This window comes from Hypanus sabinus, chromosome 23 (genome assembly GCF_030144855.1).
Source record: "Hypanus sabinus isolate sHypSab1 chromosome 23, sHypSab1.hap1, whole genome shotgun sequence".
NCBI lineage: Eukaryota > Metazoa > Chordata > Chondrichthyes > Myliobatiformes > Dasyatidae > Hypanus > Hypanus sabinus.
In genome coordinates, this window is record NC_082728.1 from 61,466,516 (window position 1) to 61,491,462 (window position 24,947).

Genomic DNA, 24,947 nt, shown 5'->3' on the forward strand with positions numbered 1-24,947 from the left:
ACACCTGATTCTCAGCCCTCTCCTCCCTCACCCACCTCCTGACACACCTGATTCTCAGCCCCTTCCCCTCACCAACCTCCTGACACACCTGATTCTCAGCCCTCTCCTCCCTCACCCACCTCCTGACACACCTGATTCTCAGCCCCTTCCCCTCACCAACCTCCTGACACACCTGATTCTCAGCCCACTTCCCCTCACCAACCTCCTGACACACCTGATTCTCTGTCCCCTTCCCCTCACCCACCTCCTGACACACCTGATTCTCAGCCCTCTCCTCCCTCACCCACCTCCTGACACACCTGATTCTCAGCCCCTTCCCCTCACCCACCTCCTGACACACCTGATTCTCAGCCCCTTCCCCTCACCAACCTCCTGACACACCTGATTCTCAGCCCTCTCCTCCCTCACCCACCTCCTGACACACCTGATTCTCAGCCCTCTCCTCCCTCACCCACCTCCTGACACACCTGATTCTCAGCCCTCTCCTCACCCACCTCCTGACACACCTGATTCTCAGCCCCTTCCCCTCACCCACCTCCTGACACATCTGACTCTCAGCCCCTTCCCCTCACCAACCTCCTGACACACCTGATTCTCAGCCCTCTCCTCCCTCACCAACCTCCTGACACACCTGATTCTCAGCCCTCTCCTCCCTCACCAACCTCCTGACACACCTGATTCTCAGCCCTCTCCTCCCTCACCAACCTCCTGACACACCTGATTCGCAGCCCTCTCCTCCCTCACCAACCTCCTGACACACCTGATTCTCAGCCCTCTCCTCCCTCACCAACCTCCTGACACACCTGATTCTCAGCCCTCTCCTCCCTCACCAACCTCCTGACACACCTGATTCTCAGCCCCTTCCCCTCACCAACCTCCTGACACACCTGATTCTCTGTCCCCTTCCCCTCACCCACCTCCTGACACACCTGATTCTCAGCCCTCTCCTCCCTCACCAACCTCCTGACACACCTGATTCTCAGCCCTCTCCTCCCTCACCAACCTCCTGACACCTGATTCTCAGCCCCTTCCCCTCACCCACCTCCTGACACATCTGACTCTCAGCCCCTTCCCCTCACCAACCTCCTGACACACCTGATTCTTAACCCCTTCCCCTCACCAACTTCCTGACACACCTGATTCTCAGCCCCTTCCCCTCACCAACCTCCTGACACACCTGATTCTCAGCCCTCTCCTCCCTCACCCACCTCCTGACACACCTGATTCTCAGCCCCTTCCCCTCACCAACCTCCTGACACACCTGATTCTCAGCCCACTTCCCCTCACCAACCTCCTGACACACCTGATTCTCTGTCCCCTTCCCCTCACCCACCTCCTGACACACCTGATTCTCAGCCCTCTCCTCCCTCACCCACCTCCTGACACACCTGATTCTCAGCCCCTTCCCCTCACCCACCTCCTGACACACCTGATTCTCAGCCCCTTCCCCTCACCAACCTCCTGACACACCTGATTCTCAGCCCTCTCCTCCCTCACCCACCTCCTGACACACCTGATTCTCAGCCCTCTCCTCCCTCACCCACCTCCTGACACACCTGATTCTCAGCCCTCTCCTCACCCACCTCCTGACACACCTGATTCTCAGCCCCTTCCCCTCACCCACCTCCTGACACATCTGACTCTCAGCCCCTTCCCCTCACCAACCTCCTGACACACCTGATTCTCAGCCCTCTCCTCCCTCACCAACCTCCTGACACACCTGATTCTCAGCCCTCTCCTCCCTCACCAACCTCCTGACACACCTGATTCTCAGCCCTCTCCTCCCTCACCAACCTCCTGACACACCTGATTCTCAGCCCTCTCCTCCCTCACCAACCTCCTGACACACCTGATTCTCAGCCCTCTCCTCCCTCACCAACCTCCTGACACACCTGATTCTCAGCCCTCTCCTCCCTCACCAACCTCCTGACACACCTGATTCTCAGCCCCTTCCCCTCACCAACCTCCTGACACACCTGATTCTCTGTCCCCTTCCCCTCACCCACCTCCTGACACACCTGATTCTCAGCCCTCTCCTCCCTCACCAACCTCCTGACACACCTGATTCTCAGCCCTCTCCTCCCTCACCAACCTCCTGACACCTGATTCTCAGCCCCTTCCCCTCACCCACCTCCTGACACATCTGACTCTCAGCCCCTTCCCCTCACCAACCTCCTGACACACCTGATTCTCAACCCCTTCCCCTCACCAACCTCCTGACACACCTGATTCTCAGCCCCTTCCCCTCACCAACCTCCTGACACACCTGATTCTCAGCCCCTTCCCCTCACCAACCTCCTGACACACCTGATTCTCAGCCCTCTCCTCCCTCACCAACCTCCTGACACACCTGATTCTCAGCCCCTTCCCCTCACCAACCTCCTGACACACCTGATTCTCAGTCCCCTTCCCCTCACCCACCTCCTGACACACCTGATTCTCAGCCCCTTCCCCTCACCAACCTCCTGACACACCTGATTCTCAGCCCTCTCCTCACTCACCAACCTCCTGACACACCTGATTCTCAGCCCTCTCCTCCCTCACCCACCTCCTGACACACCTGATTCTCAGCCCCTTCCCCTCACCAACCTCCTGACACACCTGATTCTCAGCCCTCTCCTCCCTCACCCACCTCCTGACACACCTGATTCTCAGCCCCTTCACCTCACCCACCTCCTGACACACCTGATTCTCAGCCCCTTCCCCTCACCAACCTCCTGACACACCTGATTCTCAGCCCTCTCCTCACTCACCAACCTCCTGACACACCTGATTCTCAGCCCCTTCCCCTCACCAACCTCCTGACACACCTGATTCTCAGCCCTCTCCTCCCTCACCAACCTCCTGACACACCTGATTCTCAGCCCTCTCCTCACTCACCAGCCTCCTGACACACCTGATTCTCAGCCCCTTCCCCTCACCAACCTCCTGACACACCTGATTCTCAGCCCTCTCCTCCCTCACTCACCTCCTGACACACCTGATTCTCAGCCCCTTCCCCTCACCAACCTCCTGACACACCTGATTCTCAGCCCACTTCCCCTCACCAACCTCCTGACACACCTGATTCTCTGTCCCCTTCCCCTCACCCACCTCCTGACACACCTGGTTCTCAGCCCTCTCCTCCCTCACCCACCTCCTGACACACCTGATTCTCAGCCCTCTCCTCCCTCACCCACCTCCTGACACACCTGATTCTCAGCCCTCTCCTTACCCACCTCCTGACACACCTGATTCTCAGCCCTCTCCTCCCTCACCCACCTCCTGACACACCTGATTCTCAGCCCCTTCCCCTCACCCACCTCCTGACACATCTGACTCTCAGCCCCTTCCCCTCACCAACCTCCTGACACACCTGATTCTCAGCCCTCTCCTCCCTCACCAACCTCCTGACACACCTGATTCTCAGCCCTCTCCTCCCTCACCCACCTCCTGACACACCTGATTCTCAGCCCTCTCCTCCCTCACCAACCTCCTGACACACCTGATTCTCAGCCCTCTCCTCCCTCACCAACCTCCTGACACACCTGATTCTCAGCCCTCTGCTCCCTCACCCACCTCCTGACACACCTGATTCTCAGCCCTCTCCTCCCTCACCAACCTCCTGACACACCTGATTCTCAGCCCTCTGCTCCCTCACCCACCTCCTGACACACCTGATTCTCAGCCCTCTCCTCCCTCACCAACCTCCTGACACACCTGATTCTCAGCCCCTTCCCCTCACCAACCTCCTGACACACCTGATTCTCAGCCCCTTCCCCTCACCAACCTCCTGACACACCTGATTCTCAGTCCCCTTCCCCTCACCCACCTCCTGACACACCTTATTCTCAGCCCCTTCCCCTCACCAACCTCCTGACACACCTGATTCTCAGCCCTCTCCTCACTCACCAACCTCCTGACACACCTGATTCTCAGCCCACTCCTCCCTCACCCACCTCCTGACACACCTGATTCTCAGCCCCTTCCCCTCACCAACCTCCTGACACACCTGATTCTCAGCCCTCTCCTCCCTCACCCACCTCCTGACACACCTGATTCTCAGCCCCTTCCCCTCACCAACCTCCTGACACACCTGATTCTCAGCCCACTTCCCCTCACCAACCTCCTGACACACCTGATTCTCTGTCCCCTTCCCCTCACCCACCTCCTGACACACCTGATTCTCAGCCCTCTCCTCCCTCACCCACCTCCTGACACACCTGATTCTCAGCCCCTTCCCCTCACCCACCTCCTGACACACCTGATTCTCAGCCCCTTCCCCTCACCAACCTCCTGACACACCTGATTCTCAGCCCTCTCCTCCCTCACCCACCTCCTGACACACCTGATTCTCAGCCCTCTCCTCCCTCACCCACCTCCTGACACACCTGATTCTCAGCCCTCTCCTCACCCACCTCCTGACACACCTGATTCTCAGCCCCTTCCCCTCACCCACCTCCTGACACATCTGACTCTCAGCCCCTTCCCCTCACCAACCTCCTGACACACCTGATTCTCAGCCCTCTCCTCCCTCACCAACCTCCTGACACACCTGATTCTCAGCCCTCTCCTCCCTCACCAACCTCCTGACACACCTGATTCTCAGCCCTCTCCTCCCTCACCAACCTCCTGACACACCTGATTCTCAGCCCTCTCCTCCCTCACCAACCTCCTGACACACCTGATTCTCAGCCCTCTCCTCCCTCACCAACCTCCTGACACACCTGATTCTCAGCCCTCTCCTCCCTCACCAACCTCCTGACACACCTGATTCTCAGCCCCTTCCCCTCACCAACCTCCTGACACACCTGATTCTCTGTCCCCTTCCCCTCACCCACCTCCTGACACACCTGATTCTCAGCCCTCTCCTCCCTCACCAACCTCCTGACACACCTGATTCTCAGCCCTCTCCTCCCTCACCAACCTCCTGACACCTGATTCTCAGCCCCTTCCCCTCACCCACCTCCTGACACATCTGACTCTCAGCCCCTTCCCCTCACCAACCTCCTGACACACCTGATTCTTAACCCCTTCCCCTCACCAACTTCCTGACACACCTGATTCTCAGCCCCTTCCCCTCACCAACCTCCTGACACACCTGATTCTCAGCCCTCTCCTCCCTCACCCACCTCCTGACACACCTGATTCTCAGCCCCTTCCCCTCACCAACCTCCTGACACACCTGATTCTCAGCCCACTTCCCCTCACCAACCTCCTGACACACCTGATTCTCTGTCCCCTTCCCCTCACCCACCTCCTGACACACCTGATTCTCAGCCCTCTCCTCCCTCACCCACCTCCTGACACACCTGATTCTCAGCCCCTTCCCCTCACCCACCTCCTGACACACCTGATTCTCAGCCCCTTCCCCTCACCAACCTCCTGACACACCTGATTCTCAGCCCTCTCCTCCCTCACCCACCTCCTGACACACCTGATTCTCAGCCCTCTCCTCCCTCACCCACCTCCTGACACACCTGATTCTCAGCCCTCTCCTCACCCACCTCCTGACACACCTGATTCTCAGCCCCTTCCCCTCACCCACCTCCTGACACATCTGACTCTCAGCCCCTTCCCCTCACCAACCTCCTGACACACCTGATTCTCAGCCCTCTCCTCCCTCACCAACCTCCTGACACACCTGATTCTCAGCCCTCTCCTCCCTCACCAACCTCCTGACACACCTGATTCTCAGCCCTCTCCTCCCTCACCAACCTCCTGACACACCTGATTCTCAGCCCTCTCCTCCCTCACCAACCTCCTGACACACCTGATTCTCAGCCCTCTCCTCCCTCACCAACCTCCTGACACACCTGATTCTCAGCCCTCTCCTCCCTCACCAACCTCCTGACACACCTGATTCTCAGCCCCTTCCCCTCACCAACCTCCTGACACACCTGATTCTCTGTCCCCTTCCCCTCACCCACCTCCTGACACACCTGATTCTCAGCCCTCTCCTCCCTCACCAACCTCCTGACACACCTGATTCTCAGCCCTCTCCTCCCTCACCAACCTCCTGACACCTGATTCTCAGCCCCTTCCCCTCACCCACCTCCTGACACATCTGACTCTCAGCCCCTTCCCCTCACCAACCTCCTGACACACCTGATTCTCAACCCCTTCCCCTCACCAACCTCCTGACACACCTGATTCTCAGCCCCTTCCCCTCACCAACCTCCTGACACACCTGATTCTCAGCCCCTTCCCCTCACCAACCTCCTGACACACCTGATTCTCAGCCCTCTCCTCCCTCACCAACCTCCTGACACACCTGATTCTCAGCCCCTTCCCCTCACCAACCTCCTGACACACCTGATTCTCAGTCCCCTTCCCCTCACCCACCTCCTGACACACCTGATTCTCAGCCCCTTCCCCTCACCAACCTCCTGACACACCTGATTCTCAGCCCTCTCCTCACTCACCAACCTCCTGACACACCTGATTCTCAGCCCTCTCCTCCCTCACCCACCTCCTGACACACCTGATTCTCAGCCCCTTCCCCTCACCAACCTCCTGACACACCTGATTCTCAGCCCTCTCCTCCCTCACCCACCTCCTGACACACCTGATTCTCAGCCCCTTCACCTCACCCACCTCCTGACACACCTGATTCTCAGCCCCTTCCCCTCACCAACCTCCTGACACACCTGATTCTCAGCCCTCTCCTCACTCACCAACCTCCTGACACACCTGATTCTCAGCCCCTTCCCCTCACCAACCTCCTGACACACCTGATTCTCAGCCCTCTCCTCCCTCACCAACCTCCTGACACACCTGATTCTCAGCCCTCTCCTCACTCACCAGCCTCCTGACACACCTGATTCTCAGCCCCTTCCCCTCACCAACCTCCTGACACACCTGATTCTCAGCCCTCTCCTCCCTCACTCACCTCCTGACACACCTGATTCTCAGCCCCTTCCCCTCACCAACCTCCTGACACACCTGATTCTCAGCCCACTTCCCCTCACCAACCTCCTGACACACCTGATTCTCTGTCCCCTTCCCCTCACCCACCTCCTGACACACCTGGTTCTCAGCCCTCTCCTCCCTCACCCACCTCCTGACACACCTGATTCTCAGCCCTCTCCTCCCTCACCCACCTCCTGACACACCTGATTCTCAGCCCTCTCCTTACCCACCTCCTGACACACCTGATTCTCAGCCCTCTCCTCCCTCACCCACCTCCTGACACACCTGATTCTCAGCCCCTTCCCCTCACCCACCTCCTGACACATCTGACTCTCAGCCCCTTCCCCTCACCAACCTCCTGACACACCTGATTCTCAGCCCTCTCCTCCCTCACCAACCTCCTGACACACCTGATTCTCAGCCCTCTCCTCCCTCACCCACCTCCTGACACACCTGATTCTCAGCCCTCTCCTCCCTCACCAACCTCCTGACACACCTGATTCTCAGCCCTCTGCTCCCTCACCCACCTCCTGACACACCTGATTCTCAGCCCTCTCCTCCCTCACCAACCTCCTGACACACCTGATTCTCAGCCCTCTGCTCCCTCACCCACCTCCTGACACACCTGATTCTCAGCCCTCTCCTCCCTCACCAACCTCCTGACACACCTGATTCTCAGCCCCTTCCCCTCACCAACCTCCTGACACACCTGATTCTCAGCCCCTTCCCCTCACCAACCTCCTGACACACCTGATTCTCAGCCCTCTCCTCCCTCACCAACCTCCTGACACACCTGATTCTCAGCCCCTTCCCCTCACCAACCTCCTGACACACCTGATTCTCAACCCCTTCCCCTCACCAACCTCCTGACACACCTGATTCTCAGCCCCTTCCCCTCACCAACCTCCTGACACACCTGATTCTCAGTCCCCTTCCCCTCACCCACCTCCTGACACACCTGATTCTCAGCCCCTTCCCCTCACCCACCTGCTGACACTCCTGATTCTCAGCCCTCTCCTCCCTCACCAACCTCCTGACACACCTGATTCTCAGCCCTCTCCTCCCTCACCAACCTCCTGACACACCTGATTCTCAACCCCTTCCCCTCACCAACCTCCTGACACACCTGATTCTCAGTCCCCTTCCCCTCACCCACCTCCTGACACACCTGATTCTCAGCCCCTTCCCCTCACCAACCTCCTGACACACCTGATTCTCAGCCCTCTCCTCCCTCACCCACCTGCTGACACACCTGATTCTCAGCCCCTTCCCCTCACCCACCTCCTGACACACCTGATTCTCAGTCCCCTTCCCCTCACCAACCTCCTGACACACCTGATTCTCAGCCCTCTCCTCCCTCACCAACCTCCTGACACACCTGATTCTCAGTCCCCTTCCCCTCACCCACCTTCTGACACACCTGATTCTCAGCCCTCTCCTCACTCACCCTGTTTATCAGTCTCGGCCTTGGGCCCTGTTGCTTCAAACAAGTGAGAAGGCCTCTCCATCTCCAGCAATGGTCACCACAGCCGCAGCACAACCCGCAAAGCAAAATGACAAGATGCGGATTGCAGTGATCGTAGCCCAGGAAAAGTATATTTAATAGAATAATTAGCTGTTTTTTTGCTGCCCACAATATACCACTGGTGTTGCCAGTGAGCAGGCTCTGTTTAACATGAGCTCACCATGTATTTTGCAGGCAGTGCTGGAGCCAGTGATACAGGGACACTGATTGACTTGGCTGAGTTGGATGTGACCTCTGCAAAGCCTGATCACACGGTAGCTCCAATATTTCCCATCATCCCTCCTCCACCAAACGTCTCGGGCGACTCTACGTGCCGATTGAGCAGCCTGCCGGATGTGAACAAGCAGCCTCCCAGTACAGCTGCTGCTTTGGGACTACTGGACGTGGAGCTGCTCTCACTGGGTAAGTGCTCTCACCCTGAGGCCTGCACGTACACGGTTGGCAGTGCGCTAAGGACAGCACTGTATTATTACATGTGAGCAATGAGTTTTGGGGTGGCTAAACATGACGTTAGTGCTGAGACCATAAGATATAGGAGCAGAGTTAGGCCATTTGGTCATGGCTGATCCATTTTCCTCTCAGCTCCAATCTCCCACCGTCTACCCCTATCCTTTCATGCCCTGACTAATCAAGAATCAACCTAAATATCCCCAATGACTTGACCTCTTCAGCTGCCTGTAGCAATGAATTCCACAGATTTACCACCCTCTGGCTAAAGAAATTCTTCCTCATCTTCGTTCTAAAACGATACCCCCTATTCTGAGGTTGTGTCTTCTGGTCCTACACTCCCACCATAGGAAACATCTCCACATCCACTCTATCAAGACTTTTCACCATTTGATAGGTTTCAGTGAGGTCACCCCACATTTTTCTGAATTCCACTGAGTAGAGCCTCAGAGCCACCAAGTGCTCCTCATATAACAAGTCTTTCAATCCCATAATTATTTTTGTGAACCTCCTCTGAGCCCTGTTCAATCTCAGTACATCCTTTTTTAGATAATAAGGGGCTCAAAACGGCTCACAATATTCCAAGTGAAGCTTCACCAGTGCTTTATAAAGTCTCAACATTACACCTTGATTTTATATTCTAGTCCTCTCAAAATGAATGATAACATTGCATTTGCCTTCCTCACCACCAACTCAACCTGCAAGTTAACCTTTAGGGAATCCTGCACAAGGAGGGAGACCTTTGCACCTCAGATTTTTGAATTTTGTCTCCATTTCCAAAATGGTCTATCCTTTTATTTCTTCTACCAAATTAAATGACCACACACTTCCCGACACTATATTCCATGGGCCATTTCTTTGCCATTCTCCTAAACTGTCTAAGTGTTTCTGCAGCCTGTCTATTTCCTCAAGGCTATCTGCTCCTCCACCCATCTCCGTATCATCCGCAAACCTGGCCACAAAGCCATCAATTATGTCATCTAACTTGTTGACATATAATGCAAAAAGAAGCGGTTCTAACATAGACCCCTGTGGAACAGGAGTCACCGGCAGACCACTAGAAAAGGCATCCTTTATTCCCATTCTTTGCCTCCTGCCAATCAATCCATGCTGGTTTCTTTCCTGTAATACCATGGGTCTTACCTTGTTAAGCAACTTCATATGTGGCAGCTTGTCAAAGGCCTTGCACAACATCCACCAATTCTCCTTTATCTGTCTTGCCTGTCCTGCTTGTTATTTCTTCAAAGAATTCCATCAGATTTGTCAGGCAAGATTTTCCCTTAAGGAAGTCATAAAACCATAAAATATAGGAGCAGAAGTAGGACATTCAGCCCATCGAGTCTGCTGCTCCACCATTCAGTCATGGGCTGATCCAATTCTTTCAGTCATCCCCACTCCCCTGCTTTCACCCCATACCCTTTGATGTCCTGCCTAATCAAGAACCTATCTTATCTCTGCCTTAAATACACCCAATGACTTGGCATCCACAACCGCTCATGGCAACAAATTCCACAGATTTACCACCCTCTGACTCAAGTAATTTATCCGCATCTCAGTTCTAAATGGACGTCCTTCAATCCTGAAGTCATGCCCTCTTGTCCTAGAATCCCCTACTATGGAAAATAACTTCGCCATATCTTATCTGTTCAGGCCTTTTAACATTCGGGATGTTTCCATTAGATCTCCTCTCATTCTCCTGAACTCCAGGGAATACAGCTCAAGAGCTGCCAGGCATTCCTCATATGGTAACCCTTTCATTCCAGGAATCATTCTCGTGAATCTTCTCTGAACCCTCTCCAATGTCAGTATATCCTTTGTAAAATAAGGAACCCAAAACTGCACAGAATATTCCTAAGTGTGGTCTCACGAGTGCCTTATAGAGCCTCAACATCACATATAACCATATAACAATTACAGCACAGAAACAGGCCATCTCGGTCCTTCTAGTCCACGCTGAATGCTTACTCTCACCTAGACTCACTGACCTGCACTCAGCCCATAACCCTCTATTCCTTTTTTGTCCATATACCTATTCAATTTTTTTAAAATGACAAAATCGAACCTGCCTCTACCACTTCTACTGGAAGCTCGTTCCACACAGCTACCACTCTCTGAGTAAAGAAGTTCCCCCAAGTGTTACCCCTTAACTTTTGCCCCCTGACTCTCAACTCATGTCCCTTTGTTTGAATCTCCCCTACTCTCAATGGAAAAAGCCTATCCACATCAACTCTATCTATCCCCCTCATAATTTTAAATACCTCAACCTTCTACGCTCCAAAGAATAAAGACCTGCTCCCTGCACTTATATTCTATACCTGTAGAAATGAATGCCAACATTGCATTCGCCTTCTTCACAACCGACTCAACCTGGAGGTTAACCTTTACAATATCTTGCACAAGGACATTTTGAATTCTCTCCCATCTAAATAATAGTTTGCCCGTTTATTTCTTCCACCAAAGTGCATGACCATACAATTTCCAACATTGTATTTCATTTGCCACTTCTTTGCCCATTCCTCTAAACTCTCCAAGTCTCTCTGCAGACTCTGTTTCCTCAACCCTACCGGCTCCTCCACCTGTCTTTGTATCAATGGCAAATTTAGCCACAAATCCATTAATACCGTAGTTCAAATCATTGACGTACATTGTAAAAAGCAGTGGTCCCAACATCGACCCCTGTGGAACTCCACTGGTAACTAGCAGCCAGCCAGAATAGGATCCCTTTATTCCCACTCTCTGTTTCTGCCGACCAGCCAATGCTCCACCCATGCTCGTAACTTCCCTGTAATTCCATGGGCTCTTATCTTGCTAAGCAGCCTCATGTGCAGCACCTTGTCAAAGGCCTTCTGAAGCTCCAAGTACACCACATCTACTACATTCTCCTTTGTCTACCCTGCTTGTAATTTCCTCAAAGAATTGCAGTGGGTTAGTCAAGCCAGATTTTCCTTTCAGGAAACCATGCTGGCTTTGGCCTGTCTTGTCATGTGCCTCAGGTACTCCGTAATCTCATCCCTAACAATCGATTCCAACAACTTTCCAACCACTGATGTCAGGCTAACAGGTCTATAGTTTCCTTTCTGCTGCCTCCCACCCTTCTTAAATAGTGGAGTAACATTTGCAATTTTCCAATCATCTGGTACAATGCCAGAATCTATCGATTCTTGAAAGATCATCATTGAACAATCTCTCCAGCTACTTCCTTCAGACCCCGAGGGTGCATTCCATCAGGTCCAGGAGATTTATCCACCCCCAGACCACTAAGCTTTCTGAGCACCTTCTCAGTTGTAATTTTCACTGCACAAACTTCACTTCCCTGACACTCTTGAATATCCGGTAAACTGCAGATTATTCCACTGTGAAGACTGATTCAAAATATGCATTCAGTTCCTCTGTCATCTCTGCATCTCTCATTACAATATCTCCAGCGTCATTTTCTATTGGTCCTATATCTACCCTTGACTCTCTTTTACCCTTTATACACTTAAAAAAGCTTTTAGTATCTTCTTTGATATTAGTCACCAGCTTCCTTTCACAATTCATCTTTTCCTTCCTAATGACCTTCTTAGTTTCCTTTTGTAAGTTTTCAAAAGCTTCCCAATCCTCTGTCTTCCCACTAGATCTGGCTTCCTTGTATGCCCTCTCTTTTGATCTTCAGCCCTCTCATGCTGACTACAGCCTGTTTTATCGTGTTCCTCCAGGTACCCTGACACCTCATCCTCAATAATTGACTCCAACATCTTCCCAACCACTGAGGTCAGACCAACTTTACTTCTCCCTCTCTCCTTTCCTGAAGAGTGGAGTGACATTTGAAATTTTCCATTCCTCTGGAACCATGCCAGAATCAATTGATTCTTGAAATATCATTACTAATGCCTGCAGAATCTCTTTAGCCGCCTCATCATGGTGAGTCAGGATATTTTAAACTGAGATATTACTTATTGGATCAGGGATTCTTAAAAAGCCACTTTCTCATTGGTGGAAACTGTAACAATTCCCTCAGCAAGCCTTGTATCCAAGCCTTATACCTGAGACAGCCGGAAACTCCAAGTCCCTGTAAGTCCTTGTTTCGAACTGTGTGTTTCCCATTCAGTGAACAATGCCAATCTGACATTCATCTTTGTAAGGAGGCGAAGAATGATGTGGCTGTCATCAGTACCTACCAAGCTGCACCAGGATGTGAGCATCACGAATCCGTCTCTACGGCCATCAGTAGTCCATCATCCACAACTCTAGTGATGTTGTGCTGCTACTACAGAAATCTCACCCCATCCTGTATTGTGTGGTCAGTGTTACTGATTCCATCTTCTTATTCCAGATATATTTAATTGATTAGATTTAAATTCCCTTGCAATAGGTAGGGTTTCAATTTGTGACCTAAAATCTTGTTACCAGTCCAATAATTTAGCCTGTATGCTGCTGGCCTGTCACCGTCTGGACTGCAGTAATCTCTCTCCCACACTGAGGCCTGAGTCCTGATGACTGCATTGCACCTGTGCTGTTACCGTGGTAATTCCTTGCCCTCTGTGTCTGCTTGTGGATGGACTGAGACACCCTTGCGTTTGGTGTTTCTGCAACAGCCCATTCTCTTGGTTACAAACTTGTGACTCAATGCTGTCTGAGTTCTCATCCGCTCAAGGATCGTTGGCACTGTGCACTTCCCTGAGAGGCAGTAGAATATGGTGTCCCAGGGTTTGTTGAAGAAATGGTTTTGTGCAGAACCATTCTGAGTGTGCTATTAATCATGTTCTTGCCTTTCAGGACTGAATGATCCTCCTTTGTTTAACGGTGTCGATAAAGAGCGTAGTGAACCTCCGCTGAAAAGTTTACTGGTAGAGTGATTTCTCTGACTCAGCCCGACCCTCGTTGCTGCCGTCCCCTCCCCACCCAGCACCCATTGCTGCCTGTTTGAACCTGGCTCTTGCTGTGTGTAATGGGCACCCAGAAGAGCTGCCCTAACACTGGGTCACGCCTGGGTCCTTGTACCAAAAAAGACCAAGGTAACATGCCTGAACGACTGGCGTCCTGTTGCACTCACCTCAATGCTTTGAAAGGCTGGTCGAGGATTGCATCTGCAGCTTGATACCACCCAAACTGGACCCCCTTCAACTCGACTACCGACACAACCGATCGACAGATGATGCCATAGCCACTGCTCTGCATACCGTCCTTACACATCTGGAGAATGCTTTGAGAGGTTGGTTATGACTGGACTGAACTCCTGCCTCAGCAAGGACCTGGACCCACTGCAATTTGCCTATCGCCACAATAGGTCAATGGCAGATGCAATCTCAATGGCTCTTCACACAGCTTTAGACCACCTGGACAACACAAACACCTACGTCAGGATGCTGTTCATCGACTATAGCTGAGCATTTAATACCAATATTCCCACAATTCTGATTGAGAAGTTGCAGAACCTGGGCCTCTGTCCCTCCCTCTGCAATTGGATCCTCGACTTTCAAACCAGAAGACCACAGTCTGTGCAGATTGGTGATAAAATCTTCTCCTCGCTGACAATCAACACCTCCGCACCTCAGGGGTGTGTGCTTAGCCCACTCTCTATATACACATGACTATGTGGCTAGGCATAGCTCAAATACTATCTGTAAACCTGCTGTTGATACAACCATTGTTGGTAGAATCTCAGGTGGTGACGAATGGGCATACAGGAATGAGATATGCCAACTAGTGGAGTGGTGCCACAGTAACAACCTGGCACTCAACGCCAGCAAGACGAAAGAGCTGATTGTGTACTTCAGGAAGGGTAAGATGAAGGAACACATACCAATCCTCATAGAGGGATCAGAAGTGGAGAGAGTGAGCAGCTTCAAGTTCCTGGGTGTCAAGATCTCTGAGGATCTAACCTGGTCCCAACACATCGATGTAGTTATAAAGAAGGCAAGACAGTGGCTATACTTTATTAGGAGTTTCAAGCGGTTTGGCATGTCAACAAATACACTCAAAAACTTCAATAGTTGTACTGTGGAGAGCATTCTGACAGGCTGCATCACTGTCTGGTATGGAGGGGCTACTGCACGGGACTGAAAGAAGCTACAGAAGGTTGTAAATCTAATCAGCTCCATCTTGGGTACTGGCCTACAAAGTACCCAGGACATCGTTAGGGAGTGGTGTCTCAGAAAGGCAGTGTCCATTGTTAAAGACCTCCAGCACCCAGGGCTTGCCCTTTTCCCACTGTTACCATCAGGTAGGAGGTACAGAAGTCTGAAGGCACACAGTCAACGATTCAGGAACAGCTTCTTCCCCTGCCATCTGATTCCTGAATGGACTTTGAAGCTTTGGACATGACCTCTCTTTATTTAATATACAGTATTTCTGTTTTTGCACATTTTTTAATCATCTATTCAATATATGAAATTGACTTACTTGTTTATTTAGTATTATGTTTATTTTATTTGTTATTATTTTTTTCTCTCTCTCTACTAGATTATGTATTGCATTGAACTGCTGCTGCTAAGCTAACAAATTTCACGTCACATGTCAGTGATAATAAACCTGATTCTGAGAAGAAGGTTGCTTATGCGAGAATACTCTTTTGGATTACAGTTCAGCATTCAACACCACAGTTCCATGACGAGATGCTCAGAGTGCTCGGCTTTGACCCCGTCCTGGACTTCCTGTCAGATTGCCAGCAAGTTTAAGAGTGGGCTCCCTCACATCCACCCCTCTGACTCTCAATACACACAGAAGCTCCTCAGGGCTGTGTACTGAGTTCCCTCCTTTACTCACTGTACACCCATGACTGTGTCGCCACCCACAGCTCTAATATGCGAATTAAATTTGCCAATAACACTACATTGATTGACCTAATCTCATAATAACGAGGTGGCCTACAGGGAAGAAGTCATCTCTCTGACACAGTGGTGTCACGAAAACAGCCTCTCCCTCAATGGCGCAAAAACAAAGGAGCTGGTTGTGGATTACAAGAGGAATGGAGACAGGCTGACCCCTATTGACATCAATGGATCTGGGGTTGAGAGGGTAAACAGCTTCAAGTTCCTCGGCATCCACATCACCGAGGACCTCACGTGGTCTGTACACACCAGCTGTGTGGTGAAAAAAGATCAACAGCACCTCTTTCACCTCAGATGGTTGAAGAAGTTTGGTATGGGCCCCCAAATCCTAAGAACCTTCTACAGGAGCACAATTGAGAGCATCCTGACTGGCTGCATCACTGCCTGGTATAGGAACTGTACCTCCCTTGATCACAGGACTCTGCAGAGAGTGGTGTGGACAGCCCAGCGCATCTGTAGTTGTGAACTTCCCATGATTCAGGACATTTACAAGGACAGGTGTGTAAAAAGGGCCCATAGGATCATTGGGGACCCGAGTCACCCCAACCACAATCTATTCCAGTTTTTACCATCCGGGAGACGGTACTGCAGCATAAAAGCCAGGACCAACAGGCTCCAGGGCAGCTTCTTCCACCAGGCCATCAGACTGATTAACTCACACTGATCTGAGTGTATTTCTATGCTACATTGACTGTTCTATTTATTATAAATTACTTTGATTGCACATTGTGATGGAGATGTAAAGATTTTTACTCCTCATGTATGTGAAAGATGTAAGTAATAAAGTCAATTGGATTCTAACGAGGTTTTCTGTTGCAGATGGACAGCCCCTTCACTGTGCCCCTCGCTCCTGCTGGGACCATACCCTCCACAACTCCGGCAGCACATTCCCATACCAGCATCTTCGAGCAGCCCCCTTCGCACTCATTCCTGGCTTCCCAACTCACTCATGCCCCTGCCCCCCGTCTGCCCACCCAGACGCTCCCCCTCTTCCCAGGAGACTTGTGCTCCTCGTCCCCAGCGGTGTTCAGCAGCAGCTTCACCCTGAACACACTGGAGCAGAAGCAGCGAGAGGAGCCCTGGGGGTGAGTCGGCACGGGGGTCGTGCACGGCCCGCTCCATTACTGACAACGTGTCGAAGGCATGGGGGAGGGAGGGACGCAATTTGGTAGGAGGAGGTGGAGGGCAGAAGGATATGGTGGTGGAAGGGAGGGGGAGATGTAGGGAGGAGGTGCTTGAAGAGAAGAGGAAGGAGGGACAGGAGAGGGAGGGAGGTTGTCGAGGGGGAAGAGGAAGGAGGGAGGGTGGAGGGGAGAGAGGATGTTGGAGGGAGGGGGAAGAGAAAGGAAGGGTGGAGGGAGTGGGTGAGAACTGAAAGCAGATACTGCTTATCCTTGTTAAAGACACCTCTCCTTACTCTCCTCATCTTCCTGTGTGGAGGGGATATTGTTTGGGAGAATGGCGCAGATAAGGACGGGAGATGTGGTAGAATATTTTTCACAAAGGAAACTTGTCTGTACTTATTTTTGACCCTAGTGCTTCTCGTGTGATGGGTGTGGTGTCTGGGACAGTGAGAGGCAGTGGCCAGTGCACATCCTCGGTGGCACCGGGAAGCCCCCTTTTTCACTCGCTCTCCTCTCAGCCGGTCAGTCCCCTCCGAACTGGAGCACCAGAAGTGTCACTTGCCAATGTGCTGGTTCCTCTGGAGACCATTAAACCAAGTGAGTATTTCTTACCTCTGCTGCCAGAGCCACAAGTAAGGGGGAACGAGCAACATCGAGTCCAGTCTGCAGTGGCAAGAGATGTCCAGTCACCTCTGTGGTTACTGGTCCATGACTCAGTTTGTACAGGTGATGACAGAGCACAACAGCTCAGGGAAGTGAAACTTGTCGAGACAGGAAATTGTTCGAGAATGTCACATCTACCAAGTTGTAGGAGTGTAGGCCCGAGGCTCCCGTGCAGCTGAGAAAGAACAGTGAGTTATTTAATTTGACTAAAAAAGAGAGAAGCAGGTCAGTGGTAAGTGGGTGAAAGAACAGAGGTGGATAAACTGAGCCAGCTGGTGATGTCGATTCAGTAACAGCCTTGGAAAGCACATGAAGTTGTATGGAAATGTAGTTTGGACGGGTCAAATGGGATTGTGATCAAGATGATGCTGAATGGCTTCTCCGTGTCCGGTATCATGCAGTGAATGCCATACGTCCCACCATCACAGGTAGTGTTCTCCCAGTGACTGCGTATGACAAGAACGGCTTCAGGATCCTGTTGCACTTTGCGAAGGACTGCCCCCCCGCCAGGCTGGACGTGCTGGTCATAGTCATTTCCATGATCAACACCTCGCCCCTGCCCATCACCAACATCGTACTGCAGGCAGCAGTACCCAAGGTAAGGAGCCCCTGGGTACAGCACCCGTAAACACATTCCCCTCTGAGACCAGCATCCTGATAATGGACTGACTCTGTTTATCCTCAGACAATGAAAGTGAAGTTACAGCCTCCGTCAGGGACTGAACTGGCTCCATTTAATCCCATCCTGCCTCCAGCCGCCATCACCCAGGTCATGCTACTGGCAAACCCATTAAAGGTAGGTCCTGTCCTCTGATCAGTGTATGTGAATACATTTCTAACTCTTACTCTACCCATGCATGTTAGGATATTTGTCATTTCATCACAGGAGGCTATTCACCCCATTAAAAGCATCCTCTCTACCTAGAGCAGTGCAGACCATCTCATTCCCCTGTATTATCCCCACAGGCTTACTTCTCTCAGGAGTCGATCCAATACATTTTAAAACCATTGACTCTCCAGACCTTTGTAAGGAATGAAGTCCACTTGGAACCACTGCCTCTCTGCAGCAGTTCTTCCATGGTCCAAAACTTGCAAACTCTACCACAGCCACTGCCCTCCCCCACCCGCCCCAATTCCTTGTAACAGCAGCCGTTCTGTACCTGTGTTGGGTTCGTACACCCCTTTCAAATCTCCCTTCAAAGTTGTGAGGAGAAAAACTCCAGTCCAACCTTACAATTGTTCCTCTTCTCCGAGGAACAATCCTGTAATGGACCTTCACATTCTTCCTGAAGTGTAGTGACCGGCTGTGCTCCAGTTATGGTCAATCCATAGCTTTCCTCAACTTTACCCTCCTGATGAAGGGTCTCAGCCCAAAACGTCGACAGTGCTTCTCCCTATAGGTGCTGCCTGGCCTGCTGTGTTCCACCAGCATTTTGTGTGTGTTGCTTTCCCACTCTCTGCTGGTATTTCTAACTTCAATCTGTGAGGACTTACTGACAGATGTGCATGAACCGAGGCCCCATCCCTTCTGCTGAAATACATGAGCTCGCGTTTCTCTGTACAAAGCTCTGTCACTTGTCTATCCACTCAATTTATGACCGTCCTGCAGCTGATATTATCCTTACCATTCACTTCTTTGCCAGGTTTGGTGTTACCAACCAAATTTATTTTAAAATTCACTCTCTATTCCAATGTTGAGGCATTTATGGATAGTTTAGTAGATGGTAGTTGTCCTTGCCATTAACACGATCCATTGCTTTGTGCCTAAGGTGATGCTGAACCTACTCAATCAGCCTTTGTGAGGTACCTCATCAAGCACATCCTTAAAATGTACAGATATAACATCTATGGTTCCCTTCATCTACCTTCTCAACAAACAATTGAGAGGTGGTGGTACCTATCGGTACCAATGATCTAGGCAGGAAAAGGGAGGAGGTCCTGAAAGCAGACTACAGGGAATTAGGAAGGAAGTTAAGAAGCAGAACCACAAAGGTAGTAATCTCGGGATTACTGCCTGTGCCACATAACAGTGAGTATAGGAATAGAGTGAGGTGGAGGGTAAATGTGTGGCTGAGGGATTGGAGCAGGGGGCAGGGATTCAGATTTCTGGATCATTGGGACCTCTTTTGTGGCAGGTGTGACCTGTACAAAAAAGGACGGGTTGCACTTGAATCCTAGTGGGACCAACATCCTGGCAGGGTAGTTTGCTAAGGCTGTTGGGGAGAGTTTAAACTAGGATTGCTGAGGGGTGGGAACCAAACTGAAGAGATGGAGGAAAGGGCATTTGGGTCACAATTAGAGAATAGACAGGTGATAGAGAAGGGATACGCTCAGACTGATAGTTTGAGATGTGTCTATTTTAATTCAAGGAGTATTATGAACAAAGCGGATGAGATTAAAGAGTGTGGATCAATACTTGGAGCTATGATGTTGTAGCTATTACAGAGACTTGGATGGCTTAGGGGCAGGAACGGTTACTTAGAGTGCCAGGCTTTAGATGTTTCAGAAAGGACAGGGAGGGAGGCAAAAGAGGTGGGGGCATGGCATTGCTGATCAGAGACAGTGTCATGGCTGCAGAAAAGGAGGACGCCATGGAGGGATTGTCTATGGATTCCCTAAGAACGGAGTTAGGAACAGGAAAGGGTCAATAACACTACTGGATGTTTTTTATAGATCACCCAATTGTAACTGGGAAATCTGGGAGCAGATAAGGAGACAGGTTCTGGGAAGGTGTAATAATAACAGGGTTATCGTGGTGGGAAATTTTAATTTCCCAAATGTCAATTGGCATCTCCCTGGAGCAAGGGGTTTAGATGGGGTGGAGTTTGTTAAGTGGGTTCAGGAAGGTTTCTTGACCCAATATGTAGATAAGCCTACAAGAGGAGAGGCTGTACTTGATCTGGTATTGGGAAATGAACCTGGTCAGGTGTCAGGTCTCTCAGTGGGAGAGATTTTGGAGATAGTGCTCACAATTCTATCTTCTTTACCGTAGCATTGGAGAGGGATAGGAACAGACAAGTTAGGAAAGTGTTTAATTGGAGTAAGGGAAAATATGAGGCTATCAGGCAGGAACTTGGAAGCATAAATTGGGAACAGATATTCTTGGAAGTATACGGAAGAAATGTGGCAAATGTTCAGAGGATATTTGTGCGGAGTTTTGCATAGTTATGTTCCAATGAGACAGGGAAAGGATGGTAGGGTACAGGAACTGTGGTATACGACGGCTGTTGTAAATCTAGTCAAGAAGAAAAGAAGAGCTTACAAAAGGTTCAAAAAACTTGGTAATAATAGAGATGTAGAAGATTATAAGCAGGAAGGAGCTTAAGAAAGAAATTAGGAGAGCCAGAAGGGACCATGAGAAGGCCATGGCAGACAGAATTAAGGAAAACACCAAAGCATGGTACAAGTATGTGAAGAGCAAGAGGATAACTCGTGAGAGAATAGCACCAATCAAGTGTGACAGTGGAAAAGTGTGTATGGACCTGGAGGAGACAGCAGAGGTACTTAATGAGTGTTTCAGTATTCAACATGGAAAAGGATCTTGGCGATTGTAGGGATGACTTTTAGCTGACTGCAAAGCGTGAGCATGTAGATGTTAAGAAAGAATGTGCTGGAGCTTTTGGAAAGCATCAAGTTGGTAAGTCAAAACAAAAACACAAAATGCTGGCAGAATTCAGCAGGCCAGACAGCATCTATGGGAGGAGGTAGTGATGACTTTTCAGGCTGAAACCCTTCATCAGGAGTGAAGTAACATGGGATGGTCAAAGGGGGATAAGAAGTGGGGGGAGGGATGAAGTAGAGAGCTGGGAAATGGGCTAGGGGGGAGGTGGAGAATTATGGGAAATAAAAGAAAAGTAGGGCTGGGGGGAGATTATAGTGAGGGGGGGAAAGAGAGAAAGAGAACCAGACTAAAATTATAGATAGGGATGGGGAAATGCAAAATGATGGGAGAAGACCGGAGGGGGTGGGATGAAGCCAAGAGCTGGAAAGGTGATTGGCGAAAGTGATACCAAGCTGGAGAAGGGAAAGCAATCCTGAGATTACCACCCTCGAGGTCTTGCTCTTTAACTTCCTACCAAGCTCTCTATACTCACTCTTCAGGACCTCCTCACTCTTTCTTCCTACGTCATTGGTACCGATGTGTACCATGACATCTGGCTGATCACCCTCCCATTTCAGAATGCTGTGTACGCAATCAGAATAAAGGATGTTGTTCCTTTATTCAAGAAAGGCAGTAGGGATAGCCCAGGAAATTATAGACCAGTGATTCTTACCTCAGTGGTTGGTAAGTTGATGGAGAAGATCCTGAGAGGCAGGATTTATGAACATTTGGAGAGGTATAATATGATTAGGAATAGTCAGCATGGCTTTGTCAAGGGCAGGTCGTGCCTTATGAGCCTGAGTGAATTTTTTGAGGATGTGACTAAACACATTGATGAAGGAAGAGCAGTAGATGTAGTGTATATGGATTTCAGCAAGGCATTTAATAAGGTACCCCATGCAAGGCTTATTGAGGAAGTAAGGAGGCATGGGATCCAAGGGGACGTTGCTTTGTGGATCCAGAACTGGCTTGCCCACAGAAGGCAAAGAGTGGTTGTAGACGGGTCATACTCTGCATGGAGTTTGGTGACCAGTGGTGTGGCTCAGGGATCTGTTCTGGGACCCCTATCATTCATGACTTTTACAAATGACCTGGATGAGGAAGTGGAGGGATGGGTTAGTAAATTTGCTGATAACACAAAGGTTGGGGATGTTGTGGATAGTGTGGAGGGCTGTCAGAGGTTACAGCGGGACATTGATAGGATATAAAACTGGGTTGAGAAGTGGCAGATGGAGTTTAACCCAGATAAGTGTGAGGTGGTTCATTTTGGTAGGTCAAATATGATGGCAGAATATGTATTTATGTAAGACCCTTGACAGTGTGGAGGATCAGAGGGATCTGGGGTCTGAGTCCACAGGACACACAAAGCTGCTGCACAGGTTGACTCTGTAGAAAGCATACGATGAAGGCCAGTGCACCAATTGTGGGACTCCTGGACTGGTACATGGGGCTCAGAAAAATAAAGGGCTATGGATAACCCTAGGTAATTTCTAAGGTAAGGACATGTTCAGCACAGGTTTGTGGGCCAAAGGGCCTGTATGGTGCTGTAGATTTTCTATGTTTCTAATTCATTTAGTCCAGCAGAAACTGCCTTTTACAAATACTGCTTGCCCTAACTGAATTGACTTTATTTCTTACATCCTTCATATACATGAGTAAAAATCTTTATGTTACATCTGTCTGAATGTGCAATTTATAATAAGTAGTACATACAACAACAGTCAATATAACAGAAATACAGTTGTGTCAGCAGGAATTAATCAGTCTGATGGCCTGGTGGAAGAAGCTGTCCTGGAGCCTGTTGGTCCTGGCTTTTATGCTGCGGTACCGTCTCCCAGATGGTAACAGCTGGAATAGTTTGTGGTTGGAGTGACTCGGGTCCCCAGTGATCCCACGGGCCCTTTTCACACACCTGTCAATGTAAATGTCCTGAATCATGGGAAATTCACAACTACAGATGCGCTGGGCTGTCCACACCATTCTCTGCAGAGTCCTGCGATTAAGGGAGGTACAGTTCCCATACCAGTCAGGATGCCCCTGTAGAAAGTCCTTAGGATTAGGTGACTCGTCGAACTTCCTGAACCGTCTGAGGTGAAAGAGGTGCTGTTGTGCTTTTTTTCACCACACGGCCGGTGCGTACAGACCACGTGAGGTCCTCAGTGAAGTGTATGCTGAGGAACTTTAATTCTCAACCCTAGATCCATTGATGTCAATAGGGGTTAGCCCATCTCCTTCCTCCTGTAATCCACAACCAGCTCCTTTGTTTTTGTGACATTGAGGGAGAGGCTGTTCTCTTGACACCACTGTGTCAGGGTGATGACTTTTTCTTTGTAGGCTGCCTTATTACTTGAGATTAGGCCAATCAGTGTAGTGTCATCAGCAAATTTAATTAGCAGATTGGAGCTGTGGGTGGTGACACAGTCATGGGTGTACAGAGTAAACTGAGTGTATGTTAATGTTTTCTTGATTGTTTTATTCTAAAACCTCCCATCATTGCTGAACCAGTCACCCTGTAGTTGCCAGTGATGCCCCTGCATTCTTTCTTGAATGAGGGAAGATTGGAAGACTTTCTCCAATCTCTTCGCTAAACAAGCGGAAGTGGAGGGTGTCTGAGCCAGGTGATTTATTCCCTCTAAGCATGGCAGTTTCCAGAATGTCCTGCCTACCAGTCTAACCTCACCTCCGGTCTCTACAGTATCTCTTCTCATTAAACACAGGTTTAGGGTTCCAACATGCCCTGTACTTCTAAGCTTCAGATTTTGTTTGATAAATCCCAGCCTTTACCGACTGCTTACTGTTTTCATGCCTGTAAATTGCCATTCTTTTCACTTGTGCTTGCAAAGAGACATTCTGCCTACTGCTTCCTACACTACTGAACCTGTTTCCCCATTCAGGACCCACTTGCCGTGCTCTCACACCCTCTGTGTTTCATTATACTTTCTCTCTGACAGTAATGAACCTGTTTCCCTGTTCAGGACCCACTTGCTGTGCTCGCACATACTTCATTGTACTCACTCTCTACCTCACCAGCTTTGGCTTCCTGCCCATTTCCATCTTGTGGGAATGTACTCACCTGCCAATGAAACATCCTCAGCAATTATTTAATCAGTTTTCATGTCAATTTTTGACTCCATTTTAGACTGATTACAACTTTGTTCATCAGACTTCAGTAAAGAAGGTTTACTTTGGATTATTCAGTCATTCAACAGCTAATCTAAATCTTACCACAATGTGCACCCACTGACTCCTGATCTAGTGTCACAAACTTCATTCCCAAGTACTGGATCCAGCAGCTGTTCTCTCCCAAGGTGATACTGACCACAGAAGAGTTGTACCCACATTCCTGGAACTTCTCTCCCTCCTTTTCTCATATTCTAAAGTTAACTACAAAATATTAAGAGGGTTATAGTCTACACCAGCTAGTGTTTGAACGTTGTAATTTCCCTGCAGATTTGTTCCTGTTTACTCTCCTACTTTCTGGTAGTGTAATCAAAGTCTTTTAGCTTCTTAGCTCTCACCAAGTGCACTATGTGCTAGGCTCCTCTCCTTCCAATTTCTTCCTTCCTCCTTCAGTTTTGCCACGCTACCTCTCTTTCTCCTTTCCTATCTTTTCTGAGCATTATATAGTTCATCATTTTAGGCTATTCTATTATCGTTCTGTAGCCATTTGTATTTCTAGTTGACCATCTGTATTCAGTACAGTATATTGGACACATGCAATATGAACCCACCGCCCATAGAAACAGAAAACCTGCAGCACAATACAGGCCCTTCAGCCCACAAAGTTGTGCCAAACATGTCCATACCTTAGAAATTACTAGGCTTACCCATAGCTCTCTATTTTACTAAGCTCCATGTACCTATCCAAAAGTCTCCTAAAAGAC

The 24,947-nt window shown here is 50.0% G+C and overlaps 1 protein-coding gene across 2 annotated transcripts in view; it reads left to right on the plus strand.

Annotated features, from left to right (window-relative positions):
- gga3b (golgi associated, gamma adaptin ear containing, ARF binding protein 3b) overlaps positions 1-24,947 on the plus strand; it is a 77,182-nt gene that overhangs the window by 49,589 nt on the left and 2,646 nt on the right. For both annotated transcript variants that reach the window (XM_059948988.1, XM_059948989.1), the window contains 6 exons: positions 8,591-8,818; positions 13,622-13,692; positions 16,495-16,760; positions 17,212-17,396; positions 17,891-18,060; positions 18,148-18,258. In XM_059948988.1, the coding sequence (XP_059804971.1) occupies positions 8,591-8,818; positions 13,622-13,692; positions 16,495-16,760; positions 17,212-17,396; positions 17,891-18,060; positions 18,148-18,258 (1,031 nt within the window). The remainder of the gene's footprint in view (positions 1-8,590; positions 8,819-13,621; positions 13,693-16,494; positions 16,761-17,211; positions 17,397-17,890; positions 18,061-18,147; positions 18,259-24,947) is intronic.